This window comes from Panthera pardus, unplaced genomic scaffold (assembly GCF_024362965.1).
Source record: "Panthera pardus isolate Hobbes unplaced genomic scaffold, ASM2436296v1 HiC_scaffold_21, whole genome shotgun sequence".
NCBI lineage: Eukaryota > Metazoa > Chordata > Mammalia > Carnivora > Felidae > Panthera > Panthera pardus.
The window spans coordinates 69780360-69792385 of record NW_026526777.1 but is presented as its reverse complement, the minus strand read 5'-3'; the positions used below and the strand labels follow the sequence as shown (position 1 = coordinate 69792385).

At 57.7% G+C, this 12026-nt stretch overlaps 1 protein-coding gene across 3 annotated transcripts in view; it reads right to left on the bottom strand.

The window, feature by feature from the left end:
• Positions 1-12026, bottom strand: part of SUSD4 (sushi domain containing 4) — a 95024-nt gene that overhangs the window by 27054 nt on the left and 55944 nt on the right. For all 3 annotated transcript variants that reach the window (XM_053909472.1, XM_053909474.1, XM_053909473.1), the window contains 2 exons: positions 10156-10329; positions 5289-5477 (listed from right to left, as the gene is read on the bottom strand). In XM_053909472.1, coding sequence (XP_053765447.1) covers positions 5289-5477; positions 10156-10329 — 363 coding nt within the window. The remainder of the gene's footprint in view (positions 1-5288; positions 5478-10155; positions 10330-12026) is intronic.

Genomic DNA, 12026 nt, shown 5'->3' with positions numbered 1-12026 from the left:
CTTCTACACATACTTTGTGGAGGGTTTTTATCATAAAAGGATGTTGAATATTGACAAATGCTTTTCCTGCATCTATTGACATGACCGCGTGATTTTTACCTTCTGTTTTGTTAATGTGGCATATCACGATGACTGACTTACAAATGTTGACCACTCTTGCATCCCTGGAATAAACCCCACTTGATCATTGTATGTGATCTTCTAAATACATTGTTGAATTCATTTTGCTAATACCTTGTTGATGATTTTTACATGACTGTTCATCGGGGATACTGGCTTATAATTTTCTTGTGTTGTCATTATCTGGTTTTAGTATCAGGGTAATGCTGGCCTTGTAAAATGACTTTGGAAGCATTTTCTCCTCTTCAGTGTTTTTGGAAGAGTTTGAGAAGGATTGCCATTAAATCTTTGGATGTTTGGTAGAATTCACCACTGAAACTAACTGGTACTGGACTTTGGTTTCTTGGGAGGTTTTTGATCACTGACTCAATCTTCTTACTAGTAATCAGTCTATTCAGATTTTCTTCATGATTCAGTCTGGGAAGATCATAAGTTTCTAGGAATTTATCCATTTTTTTCTATGTTGTCCACTTTTGTTGGTATAGAATTGTTCTAGTAGTCCCTTTTATCCTCTGTATTTGTGTGCTGTTGGCTGTAACTTCTCCTCTTTCATTTCTGATTTTATTTGAGGCCTTTCTCCTTTTTACTGGTGAATCCGGCTAAAAGTTTGTCAATTTTGTTTATTTTTTTGAAAAACTAGCTCTTAGTTTCATTGATCTTTCTATTATCATTTGAGTCTCTATTTCACTTATTTCCTTCCTGATCTTTATTATATCCTTCTTTCTGTTAACTTTGGGCTTTGCTGGTTCTTCTTCCAGTTCCTTTAGGTGTAAATTGTTTATTTGAGATTTCTCTGGTGTCTTGAGGTAGGTTTGTATGGTTATGAACTTTTCCCTTAGAACCATTGTTGCTGTATCCTGTAGATTTCATTATGTCACATTTCTTTTTTTCATTTGTGTCTACGTATTTTTTTTTTACTTCTCCTTTGATTTCTTCTATGACCCAGCACTTGTTCAGTAACATGTTATTTAATCTCCACGTATTTGTTTTCCCAGTTTTTCTTCTTGTAATTGATTTCTAGTTTTATACCACTGTGGTCAGAAAAGATACTCGATAGGATGTCAGTCTTCTTGCGTTTATTACGACTTGCTTTGTGGCTTAACACGTGATGTGTCCCGGACACAGAGTTCCACGTGTACTTGAGAAGAATGTGTATTCTGCTGGTTTGGGGTGGAGTACTGTGTATACGTCTGTTAAGCCCATCTGGTATAATGTGTCATTTGAGGTTGATGTTTCCTGATTGATTTTCTGTGTGATGATCTGTCCATTGATGTAAGCGGGTGTTAAAGTCCCCTGGTATCATTGTATTGCTATAAATTTTTTCTTGTAGGTCTGCTTATATTTGCTTTAACTATTCAGGGGCTCCTACGTTGGGTACATATGTATTTATAAATGCTGTACCTTCTTGGTGGATTGACACCTGTATCATCATATAGTGTCGTTCATTGTCCTTTATTATAACCTTCGTTTTAAAGCCTCGCGTCTATTTTTCAACGATGGAGCGACGTTGTGGTTCGAGACTATGATTTCAGGTGCTTTGTCCCCCGTCCCCGGCGCAGCTACAGGGAACGCGTGCTCCAGGACCTTCCGCTCTCAGTGCGGCAAGTGTCCTGACCTTGGACACATGACCTGGGCCTTCAGCGAAGCTGCTGGAGCTTCTCCTTCCGAAATGTGAGCCCCTCATGAGGCCAGGCATCCATCCTGGGGTCACGGACACCTTGGGGCGGCCATCGGAGCTGGAGAAGCCTGACCTCACCAGGTGCCCTCCAGCCGAGTGAGGCCAAGAGGCACCGTGTGGCAGAAGAGCCAGGACCCAGGGGTGGAGGGTCTGGACAGGTCAGGTTGTCCTTCAAGGTGTCAGACCTGGTCTGTGACAGGAGACACTACCCTGGTGGGCTCTCCACCGTGACGGGGAGACGGCGGGCCCTGGGGACAACAGCGAGCGGCCTCCATGTGGCCTCACGTGCCCTGCAGCTAGGATTCCCACAGGACGAACAACAACATAGGAGTCCCTTCCTATGTGTTTTTTCAAAATTTTTTCACTCTTTACAAAATGGCTATAAAAACATCCCGTTGTTTCCCTGTTGGACGTAAAGCAATCAATTTAATTGGATAAAGTGCCCTGGTGATTAGGAACAGGAGCTCTGAGGTGACAGAGACCCATGTCTGAGTCCCAGCTCGCCCACTTACTGGTGGTATGAACTGGTGAGTTTCTGGAACTTTACAAGCCTGGGTCTGCCCATCAGTGAAGTGGGTTAAAACAGCACCTGTCTCACTAGGAAGACTGAGTTACTGTGTCCAACACTGTGTTACTGTGTCCAACACAGTAAGCTCTCAAAATTAATGCAAATTGCTGTGGTTCAGGGTTTCTGTCATCTGGGATTCGTCTTATCTGCAAACACCAGAGCAGCGAGAACAGTCACAATGTACGAGCAGAAAAGCTCGGTACTCTGTTCGCACAGCCATGTCCAGACCGGCCTACGTATCTAAATTCTGAGCACAGTGATAACGGCGGCCACTTGGAGGACCACTCACCGACTCCGAACCCGTTACCACGTGGAGCCTCGCGGTCTCGGGAGGAACATAACCATCTGCCCCATTTGGCAGGTGCGGAAATGGGGACGGACAAGCCAAGTGACCCACCCCGGGGCAAAGTGATGAAGGGGGAGACCCAGGACGGGAGCCCGCCCGGCGGGTCTGATGGCGGTGCCCTCCCTTGCTCAGTGTGCCACCTGCCTCCTGGCCCTTAGCAGGTTTGGAAAAGCCGGGGCTGGGGGAGCTGCAGGACAGGCACACGGACAGCCAATGGGCTGGCGGTCACGGTGAGCCCGGAAAGCGCCACGGCACAGCCGTCCAGACCCGGGCACTCGGGGGCCAGATTGCCCCATTTTTAGAAGCCCCTGAGAGCTTCCTGCTTCCCCAGCACCGTGCACAGATCTCCACTGGGCCATCAAGAAAAATCAGCTTGTGAGCTCGGAAAGATGGACACTGAGGGGGAAACAGCGGCACGTGCAAGGGGCAGAGCCCTTCAGGACGGTTCACCGACCACGCACGCCCAGTGACTATGTTGTACAAATAGGGTCCTGCCCCCCACCAACTTGGCACACGATCCCGGCGGAGCTGAAGAAACACCGACGCCGGGGCCCCGCTGGATAACGTGTCGTAAAGTCGCCCTTGTTACTTTGACCCATCGTTTAATTCAGCCCCGTTTCTATCAAGTCTTGAGACAAAAAGCCTTCAGGCTGCACCGTGGCTCTGGGTCCAGGATCGTGGCTTTGGGGTGTCCAGCTGGTTAGCAGTGCCAGGTCCCGCACCTGGGTCTGGCAGGTGTTTTACGGCACCGTGCGGGGGAATAAAGGTGATCTAAACGCACACAACAAAACTCTAGGAAGGACTCGGCATTTGCGACGCAGGCGGCCCCCTGGGCCACGGCCCTCGCTGGCGGGGGCCGCGGCCCACCTCCCCGTTCAGACCTCCAAGTTTGCCGTACCTGTTCACACCGTGTTCTCCAGGCTCCACAAAAACAAGCGTTCAAAGTCTCAAAACGGAGCTGATCAGAACGCGACTGACTTGAAGAGGTGTGAAAACCGGCATTTTGAACTGACGGGATCCCGCCAACGACTCCCTCCACCGAGTCTCTGTTTCTGGTTATCTGCGCAGGGAGATGCTTCCGGACCTCAGAGTCCCCTCTCCTGGACCCAGGCTCACCTCAGCCTGCGGTCCAGACGGGGGGGAGGGACACAGGACGCCCCACCCTGAGGTTAGGGTCGCCGGTTTAACGAGTGAGAACACCGCACACTCGGTTATATCAACTTCAAATTTAACAAAGTAATTTTCCACCATGAGTTAAGTCCCATGCAACGTTCAGGGCACGTTCACAGTAAGAAATAGTTTGCTGTTGGGGCGCCTGGGGGGCTCAGTCAGTTGAGCGTCCGACTTCAGCTCAGTCAGGATCTCACGGTTCATGGGTTCGAGCCCCAGGTTGGGCTCTGTGCTGACAGCTCAGAGCCTGGAGGCTGCTTTGGATTCTTGTCTCCCTCTCTCTCTGCTACTCCCCTGGTCTGCTCTGTCTCTCTCTCTCTTTCTCAAAAATAAATACACATTAAAAACATTTTTTTAAGAAATCATTTGCTGTTTATCCAAAACTCAGATTTAACTGTGCACCCACATCTCTTCTGACATGTCCCCTGGAGGCTGACCCCGGGGGATTTGGGATGGGTGGGCAGTGGGGGTTGGGCTCTGAGGACACCGCTGCCGCTGGTGGTCCGGCAGCCCCTCTTCCCCCCTCCCTGCCGACGCTCCACACCCCCCCCACTCCAAGTCCAAATCCCCGGGGGAGGCGCTTTCCGGAACCCGCAGCCTCTTCCCGCACCGCACGTACACCCTGGAGAGAACACCATGTTGTCGTGTCTTGTTTCCCACAAGAGGCCACACGAGCTGTGGACAGGCTCCTAGTGGAGCTCTCGTTTTCTTCTCCCCACCGGGCTCAGACGCCCAGAAGAAAGCTGGTGTTTGTTTGATCATAATTTCAAGACCCGCATTAAAGCCAGGGCCGAGCCAGCATGCCCACCTTTCCTGGCGGAAGTCTGTACGGCTCTACCCCCCAGACACGGGCCTGATCCTGTCACTGGGCGCCCCGTCCCCTCACTGATCAGTGCCTCTTCGTGAACCACGCTCTAGAATCATCACAGACGTTTAAGGAGACCACGGAGGAAGGAGCTCTTGGTTTCAGGCTTCCAAGCGTGTGTGCTCCCAGCAAAGCATTTACAGCTAAGCCATAAACTGCTCGGAAATAGGAAGAAACATTGACACAACGATAAAATGAGGAGTGAGATTAACGATGCCGTAATACAATCTGTTTTCATTTAGTGCAGAGAAAATTAATTTTTGAAGACATTTCATTTAATTCTGCAATATTTTGCAGTTTAACCTTTGATGCTTGAAACTTTTCTCTTTTATTCCCTTTAAGCCTAGGACGGGCAGGGGAGGGGAGCCGGTTTTACGACGGTTCTAAGTCCTGCCTCTCGGCCGATGGCCAGGCTCGCTGCCTCAGCTCGGGCCCCGTGTGCTCAGGAAACAGAATACTGTGACCGTAACGCTCAGCTCTCCTAGCGACACGTCCGCTTCAATGACCCAAGATCCAGCCGCGAAACAGGGAGGCACGTTACCTTCCAGAGCGAGGCACCGGGGCGGGCTGGACGACCAGATGAGGTTGTGCAAGCATTCGAGATACTCCGACCCCTCCAGCTTAAAGCCAGGAAAGCAGTGATAGGAGATGACGGTCCCCACGGGGAAGGAGGTCTGGAACTCGGAGATGTTCACGTAGCCGTTAGAGGAGGAGAGAGGTCTCAGGCAGCCTGCGAGGGGACAGAAGGGGACAGTCTGGCTCGATCGCCTCTGTGCACCTTCAGATCCGCCCCCGCCCCGGTGGATTCACTCGCTGGAAGCGTGACCTGGCCTCTGGGGACTGAGCGCCTTGGCCAGACCCCTTCATCTGCTCCACTATCCCATTCGTGACTCGGATGTTAGGTTTTACAGCCGCACACGGCGGGTGGGGGGTGGGGGTGGGGAGGGGTGGTAGCTGCGGGGCCCTGGCCGGTGGTCGTAGCCCTGACTGCACCTGAGAATCACCCGAGGAACTTTTGATAAACACCAACGCCCGGTCCCGTGCCCCGGGTCCACAGGCAGCCTGGACACTCTCCAAGTAAGTTGAATGTGCCGCCGGGCTGAGAACCACCGTGGAGGGACCAACACCCTGACTGTTTCAACGGTCGGGGGGTGGGGTTGGGGTGGTCTGAGGCGTTCGAGAAGGCTATCACGCAAACCCCCTGCTGCTGTGCGGATTACAGAGTGGATGCCCGCCTGACCCGGTGTGATTCCGCCCAAAGACCCAGCTGTGTTTTATGTGCAGTGGGTAAGGGACCCCGTGGCTCTCAGCCTTGAGAGTGACCTGGACAGAGGGCGTCGCAGAGCAGACTGCTGGGTCCTCCCCTGAGCCCTCTGGTTCGGGTCTGTGTGGAGCCCAAGGACGGACACTAAGGCTCCGGGTGCTGGTGCAGCTGTGGGGCCCTCTCGGAGGCCCAGTTCTGTGTGCTTTCCGAGTGCAAGTGGGGCTGGGTCCAGCACTGACACAGGAGCCCGTGCAGCCCAGGGGACACTCCCAGTGGGATCTGTGCAGCCCAGTGGGGCAATTCCCAGCACACAGACCCACCCGGTGTGGCATCCACTGCAACCATGGGGTCTCTTACTGCCTTCAGTGGTTCCACTGGCGGGAATAATGGCCCTGCCGAGCCGTGCTCTTCCTGGGGAGAACTAACTGTGTGTGAAATAAATAACGTATAATGGAAATCCCTCCTTTCCCTTCCAATCACCGAGTACAAATTACATCACACCCCCCGCAGCAGGTGACCGGGCCCTCCTTCTAGGTGGCTGTGTTACGTATCAGAAGCATCAGAGGGCTTTGTCTTCGGAAACTGTTTGGTCAGCAAACCGGCAGGTGACGTCCGTGTACGAGGGTGAGACCAGGGTGTGGCCAGAGAGGCCCCCCCAGCATGCAGAACTTCGGGAGACGCGGACTCTGGGCAGACCCCACACGGCCATGTGCTGGAGCCACAGAGATCTGCGGACCCAAGAGACCACCCCCCGCACCAGCCAACACTCGGGGTGGACCGTATCTGAGACGCAGCCACATCGCCTCTCCACGGCTCTTCGATGATTTAACGACACAGCTGAACGTGGACGGTGTTCGTAACGAAAATGAAATATCGGGGGGCAGGGTGGGGCTGGGGGTCAGGAATGAACGGAATCAGTAACTGAGAAAACAGAACACGGTATTGGCACGAACACGTGATGCATCAGAACCGAGCAAGTTCAGAGGCGCTGACACAGGGGACCCTCGCCTCCTGCCGGGGAAGAGTGCAGTTCTGAGCCGCCCACACAGGTAAGCTGGCTTCCCCAAGGAGCAACCAGGTGGCCCACGGCCCACAGCGGGCATCATGCGCTGCTCTCCAATACCCGAAGTTCCCCCGGAAAAGGGGCCTTGGGACAGGGCTCCCCGACCGCCCAAAAGCAGACAGAAGGGGTTATGACTCAAGCAGTAAATCAAAGAAAGAAAGAGACGCTGTGTGCCTGGGGACAGCCCGTCCCGTCCTAAACACAGCAGTAGAAACCAGACTTTGAGTCAGTAATGTGATTCCTACCTGCACCTCTAGATAATAGAGTGGCTCCTCCTTGGGCTTCAGGCCCCCGGTTCTACAGTGAAAGCCTCAGGGTTATGTCATTCTAAGGGCCAATTATATTCCCCCCAGGGCTCTGAGGAGTCAGGCTGCCTCAGGCAGGGCACAGACAGGGCCCCAGTGGAGGGGAGGGGAGGGGAGGGCAGGGGTCCCATGGGGGGGGCACAGGCGGGGGCTCCAGTGGAGGGGAGGGGAGAGGAGGGGTCCCATTGGGGGGGAGGCACAGGCGGGGGCTCCAGTGGAGGAGAGGGGAGAGAAGGGGTCCCATTGGGGGGGAGGCACAGACGGGGGCTCCAGTGGAGGAGAGGGGAGAGAAGGGGTCCCATTGGGGGGGAGGCACAGGCGGGGGCTCCAGTGGAGGGGAGGGGAGGGCAGGGGTCCCATGGGGGGGGCACAGGCGGGGGCTCCAGTGGAGGGGAGGGGAGGGCAGGGGTCCCATGGGGGGGCACAGGCGGGGGCTCCAGTGGAGGAGAGGGGAGAGAAGGGGTCCCATTGGGGGGGAGGCACAGGCGGGGGCTCCAGTGGAGGGGAGGGGAGAGAAGGGGTCCCATTGGGGGGGAGGCACAGGCGGGGGCTCCAGTGGAGGGGAGGGGAGGGCAGGGGGTCCCATGGGGGGGGCACAGGCAGGGGCTCCAGTGGAGGGGAGGGGAGAGGAGGGGTCCCATTGGGGGGGGGGCCACAGGCGGGGGCTCCAGTGGAGGGGAGGAGAGGGAAGGGGTCCCATTGGGGGGGAGGCACGGGCGGGGGCTCCAGTGGAGGGGAGGAGAGGGCAGGGGTCCCATTGCGGGGGGGCACAGGCGGGGGCTCCAGTGGAGGGGAGGGGAGAGGAGGGGAGAGGAGGGGTCCCACTGGGGGGGAGGCACAGGCGGGGGCTCCAGTGGAGGAGAGGGGAGGGCAGGGGTCCCACTGGGGGGGGGCACAGGCGGGGGCTCCAGTGGAGGGGAGGGGAGGGCAGGGGTCCCATGGGGGGGGGCACAGGCGGGGGCTCCAGTGGAGGGGAGGGGAGAGGAGGGGTCCCATTTGGGGGGAGGCACAGGAGGGGGCTCCAGTCGAGGAGAGGGGCGGGCAGGGGTCCCATGGGGGGGCACAGGCGGGGGCTCCAGTGGAGGGGAGGAGAGGACAGGGGTCCCATTGCGGGGGGGCACAGGCAGGGGCTCCAGTGGAGGGGAGGGGAGGGCAGGGGTCCCATGGGGGGGCACAGGCGGGGGCTCCAGTGGAGGGGAGGAGAGGACAGGGGTCCCATTGCGGGGGGGGCACAGGCAGGGGCTCCAGTGGAGGGGAGGGGAGGGCAGGGGGTCCCATGGGCGGGGCACAGGCGGGGGTTCCAGTGGAGGGGAGGGGAGAGGAGGGGTCCCGCTGGGGGGGAGGCACAGGCGGGGGCTCCAGTGGAGGGGAGGGGAGGGCAGGGATCCCATTGGGGGGGGCACAGGCGGGGGTTCCAGTGGAGGGGAGGGGAGAGGAGGGGTCCCGCTGGGGGGAGGCACAGGCGGGGGTTCCAGTGGAGGAGAGGGGCGGGCAGGGGTCCCATGGTGGTGGGCACAGGCGGGGGCTCCAGTGGAGGAGAGGGGAGGGCAGGGGTCCCATTGGGGGGGGGCACAGGCGGGGGCTCCAGTGGAGGGGAGGGGAGGGGAGGGCAGGGGTCCCATGGGCGGGGCACAGGCGGGGGCTCCAGTGGAGGAGAGGGGAGGGCAGGGGTCCCATGGGCGGGGCACAGGCGGGGGCTCCAGTGGAGGGCAGGGGAGGGCAGGGGGTCCCATGGCGGGGCACAGGCGGGGGCTCCAGTGGAGGGCCGGTGGGTGCAGACCAGGCCACTGGAGGAATGAGGCTGGCCTGCAGGGCTGACTGACGAAGCACCAGTCTCCAGCCCGGTGGGCCTGCTCCCTCCTGCCGCGCTGAGACCTGAGTGTGGGGCGGTGGACGGAGGGGCTGGGCGAGCACGGGGAGAGCCGCACCTGAGCCCCTGACACGGGCCCTGCCATTGGGCATTTAAAAAAAGTAACCGCGACCGAAAGAGCTGGTGAAGGGGCACGTGGTCCTCACGTGGTGTGAAAGGGAACCTCTAGAAAGCGGGGGAGCAGCCGCGGGGTGAGGGGAGTTTCCGCGGAGAGCCCTGCCGTGTGGTGGGGTGCGTGTCCCCCGTCCTCCAGTCCTGCGCCCACGTTCTCCTGAGGGGCCCCGACTCCAGCCCCCACGGAAGGAAACCACTTATCTGCAACCACGGCTCGCAGAGCGTCAGAGCCTGCCAGCCGGACTCCCACGCGCGGGGCCCACGTTGGCCGTCACCGGACCCGGCCCGCCCTCCCCTCAAATGATGAATTATGCGTGGGCCTCTTGGGCCCTCGGTCCAGGTCACATGTCCAAAAATAAAATCAGAACTGATGTGAATGGGGGGACTTATTTTCACAAACAGGGTCGACGTCGGCCCAATTAATTTTAAAAGTGCAAGGAATACTCACTGTGCGGTTTGGATAAATCTGAATTTGATTATTTTTCTGATCCTTGTGCATTATAAAAAGGGATCGCATTATGAAGATCCTCTGCAATCTTACAGAGGCCTCTGTGAGATTAGCCATAAGTGTGTTCTCACCACCACTGAAATGAGTGTAAATACTGTTTTCATTGAATATGCAATAATTCATTACTGAGCTCACGCCCGGCCGCCAGCCTCTTATCTCCTGAACAATGAGGTATTTCCGCGAATGCTTTTGCAGGGAGGGTGCGGGGACTCCGATCCCAGTGCAGGGGGCGCGGGCCGAGCGCAGTCCCCGCGACCTGTTAGGGACACGTGCTCTGCACCCACCTTGACAGAGGGGCAGATTGTCCCAAGTCCCATCATCGCGACACAGCGAAACCATGTTGTGAAGGTCGGGGTAACGGATCTTGAACCCGTCGTGACAGGTGACGATCAGCTTATCTCCCTGTCTGTAGGTCTTGTTACGGATCTCAGCATCTTCCACCTGAGGGACGCGGCAATCTGCAATTGCGTGAACAGGACACGTTATCAACCCGACTCACACCGCTCGTGGCTCCCAGCTTCACTCCTCTTCCCAGACCCGGCCTCAGGCTCCACTCGGGGCTCAGGTGTGCCCGCGAGCGGCACAGCCTGCTTCTCAGAGACACAGGAGGGACACGGGAGAGGACACAGGGAGGGACACGGGAGGGCATGAGAGGGACACAGGGTGGGACACAGGGAGGGACACAGGGAGGGACGCAGGGAGGGGCACGGGAGGGACACGGGAGGGGCAGGGGGAGGGACACGAGAGGGACATAGGAAGGGGGATCCGGCCACGAAAGCAACTTCATCTCCTGCCTGTGACACCCGATACCACACAGTGAGCTCTCGGTGATTGTGGAAATGAGTGAAGAAACACAAGAGTTGGGGGTTCACGCCGCCGCCCACGTGGTGGTTCCCCCCCACGGCCCGCAGCCTCGGCCTGTGGGGCACAGAAGATACGCCTGGTGGAAAAGAGGGGCCGAGGCAGGACTGCACCTGCCAGGACTTCCCACCGACCTTCCCCGCACGTGCGGCCGCCAGCACTGCCTCCCAAGGGGGCAGCTGGAGCGGTGCGGAGGTCGGGAGGGGACGGGCCGCTCCGAACGAGGGCCCGAGGAACAAGGAGTGCACACAGCAGATGATCAAGAGATAAAATAAAGCGAGTGACGTCTAACCCTGGGCCTCCAGCGCCGTCTCCTCCCAGCTCAGTGCACAGCCGCCAGCCGGCCGTGCCTCCGACTCACACGCGCCCGAGCGAGAGGTTTATCCCACTGTCAAGAGTCAGGAGGCCCTGCCTTACGGGGGGTTGCGCTCCAAGCTTCGGAATTTGTTATGACGGTTCTTATTGGACCCCCACACGGCTGGAACAGCGTCAACAGAAACCCGGAACTTCCGGGCCCGCGAAGCTCCGAACTGTCAGCTCTGAGGCCCGAGGCGGCGGAAGGCGGCCCAGAGCTTTGGTGTGGGGCTGGGTGCACAGGGAGCACCGGGAATCTGACCACAGAAGGTCAGCGCCGGAGAGCCTTGGCAAGAAGGGCCAGAGGCTCCGAGGGCCGGGGGCTCCCAGAGACGGGGGTTCGAGGGCCCGGGGTTCCGAGGGACGGCCGCCAAAGTCAAGGCTCGCCAGCCGGCTCTGCCCTCCTCTCGAGAGCAGGGACTGTGCCACCGGCTTCCTCCCACGTCCACTCTGCTCTTCTAGACTCCCCACACGTCTGGCAGAGAAGAAACGCCCTGGGAAACAGGACCGTGAAGCCCCCGGGGTCCCGCCCACCAGGCCTTCCCTGGGCCTGGGGATCTCAGCAGAGGCCATCTGGCTGGAAACGCTGTCCTGCCTCCAATCTGACCTCTTGGCTTTGAACTTTGGATGGTGGCAACGGGCTTCAGCTGCTCACGTTTAACCAACAGTCTCCCACCAGAACAGCCGAGTCCCCCCGGAATCAGTGCCGGAAGAACCCTGGCCGGCGTCACGCAGTCAGACCACTGGTGCCTTCTTAATGGAAAACGTGCATCGGTCTTCAGTATCACGATGCAGGAATCATTCACAGCAGATACAAACACATTCATCAAGGCACCCGCCTATAAAACCTCGCCGTAAATCGACCCCGCGGCAGGAATCTACGTGACGGAACAGCCATTTCCACGACCGACTTGGAATTTGTGCTCAGCAGGCAGCCAGC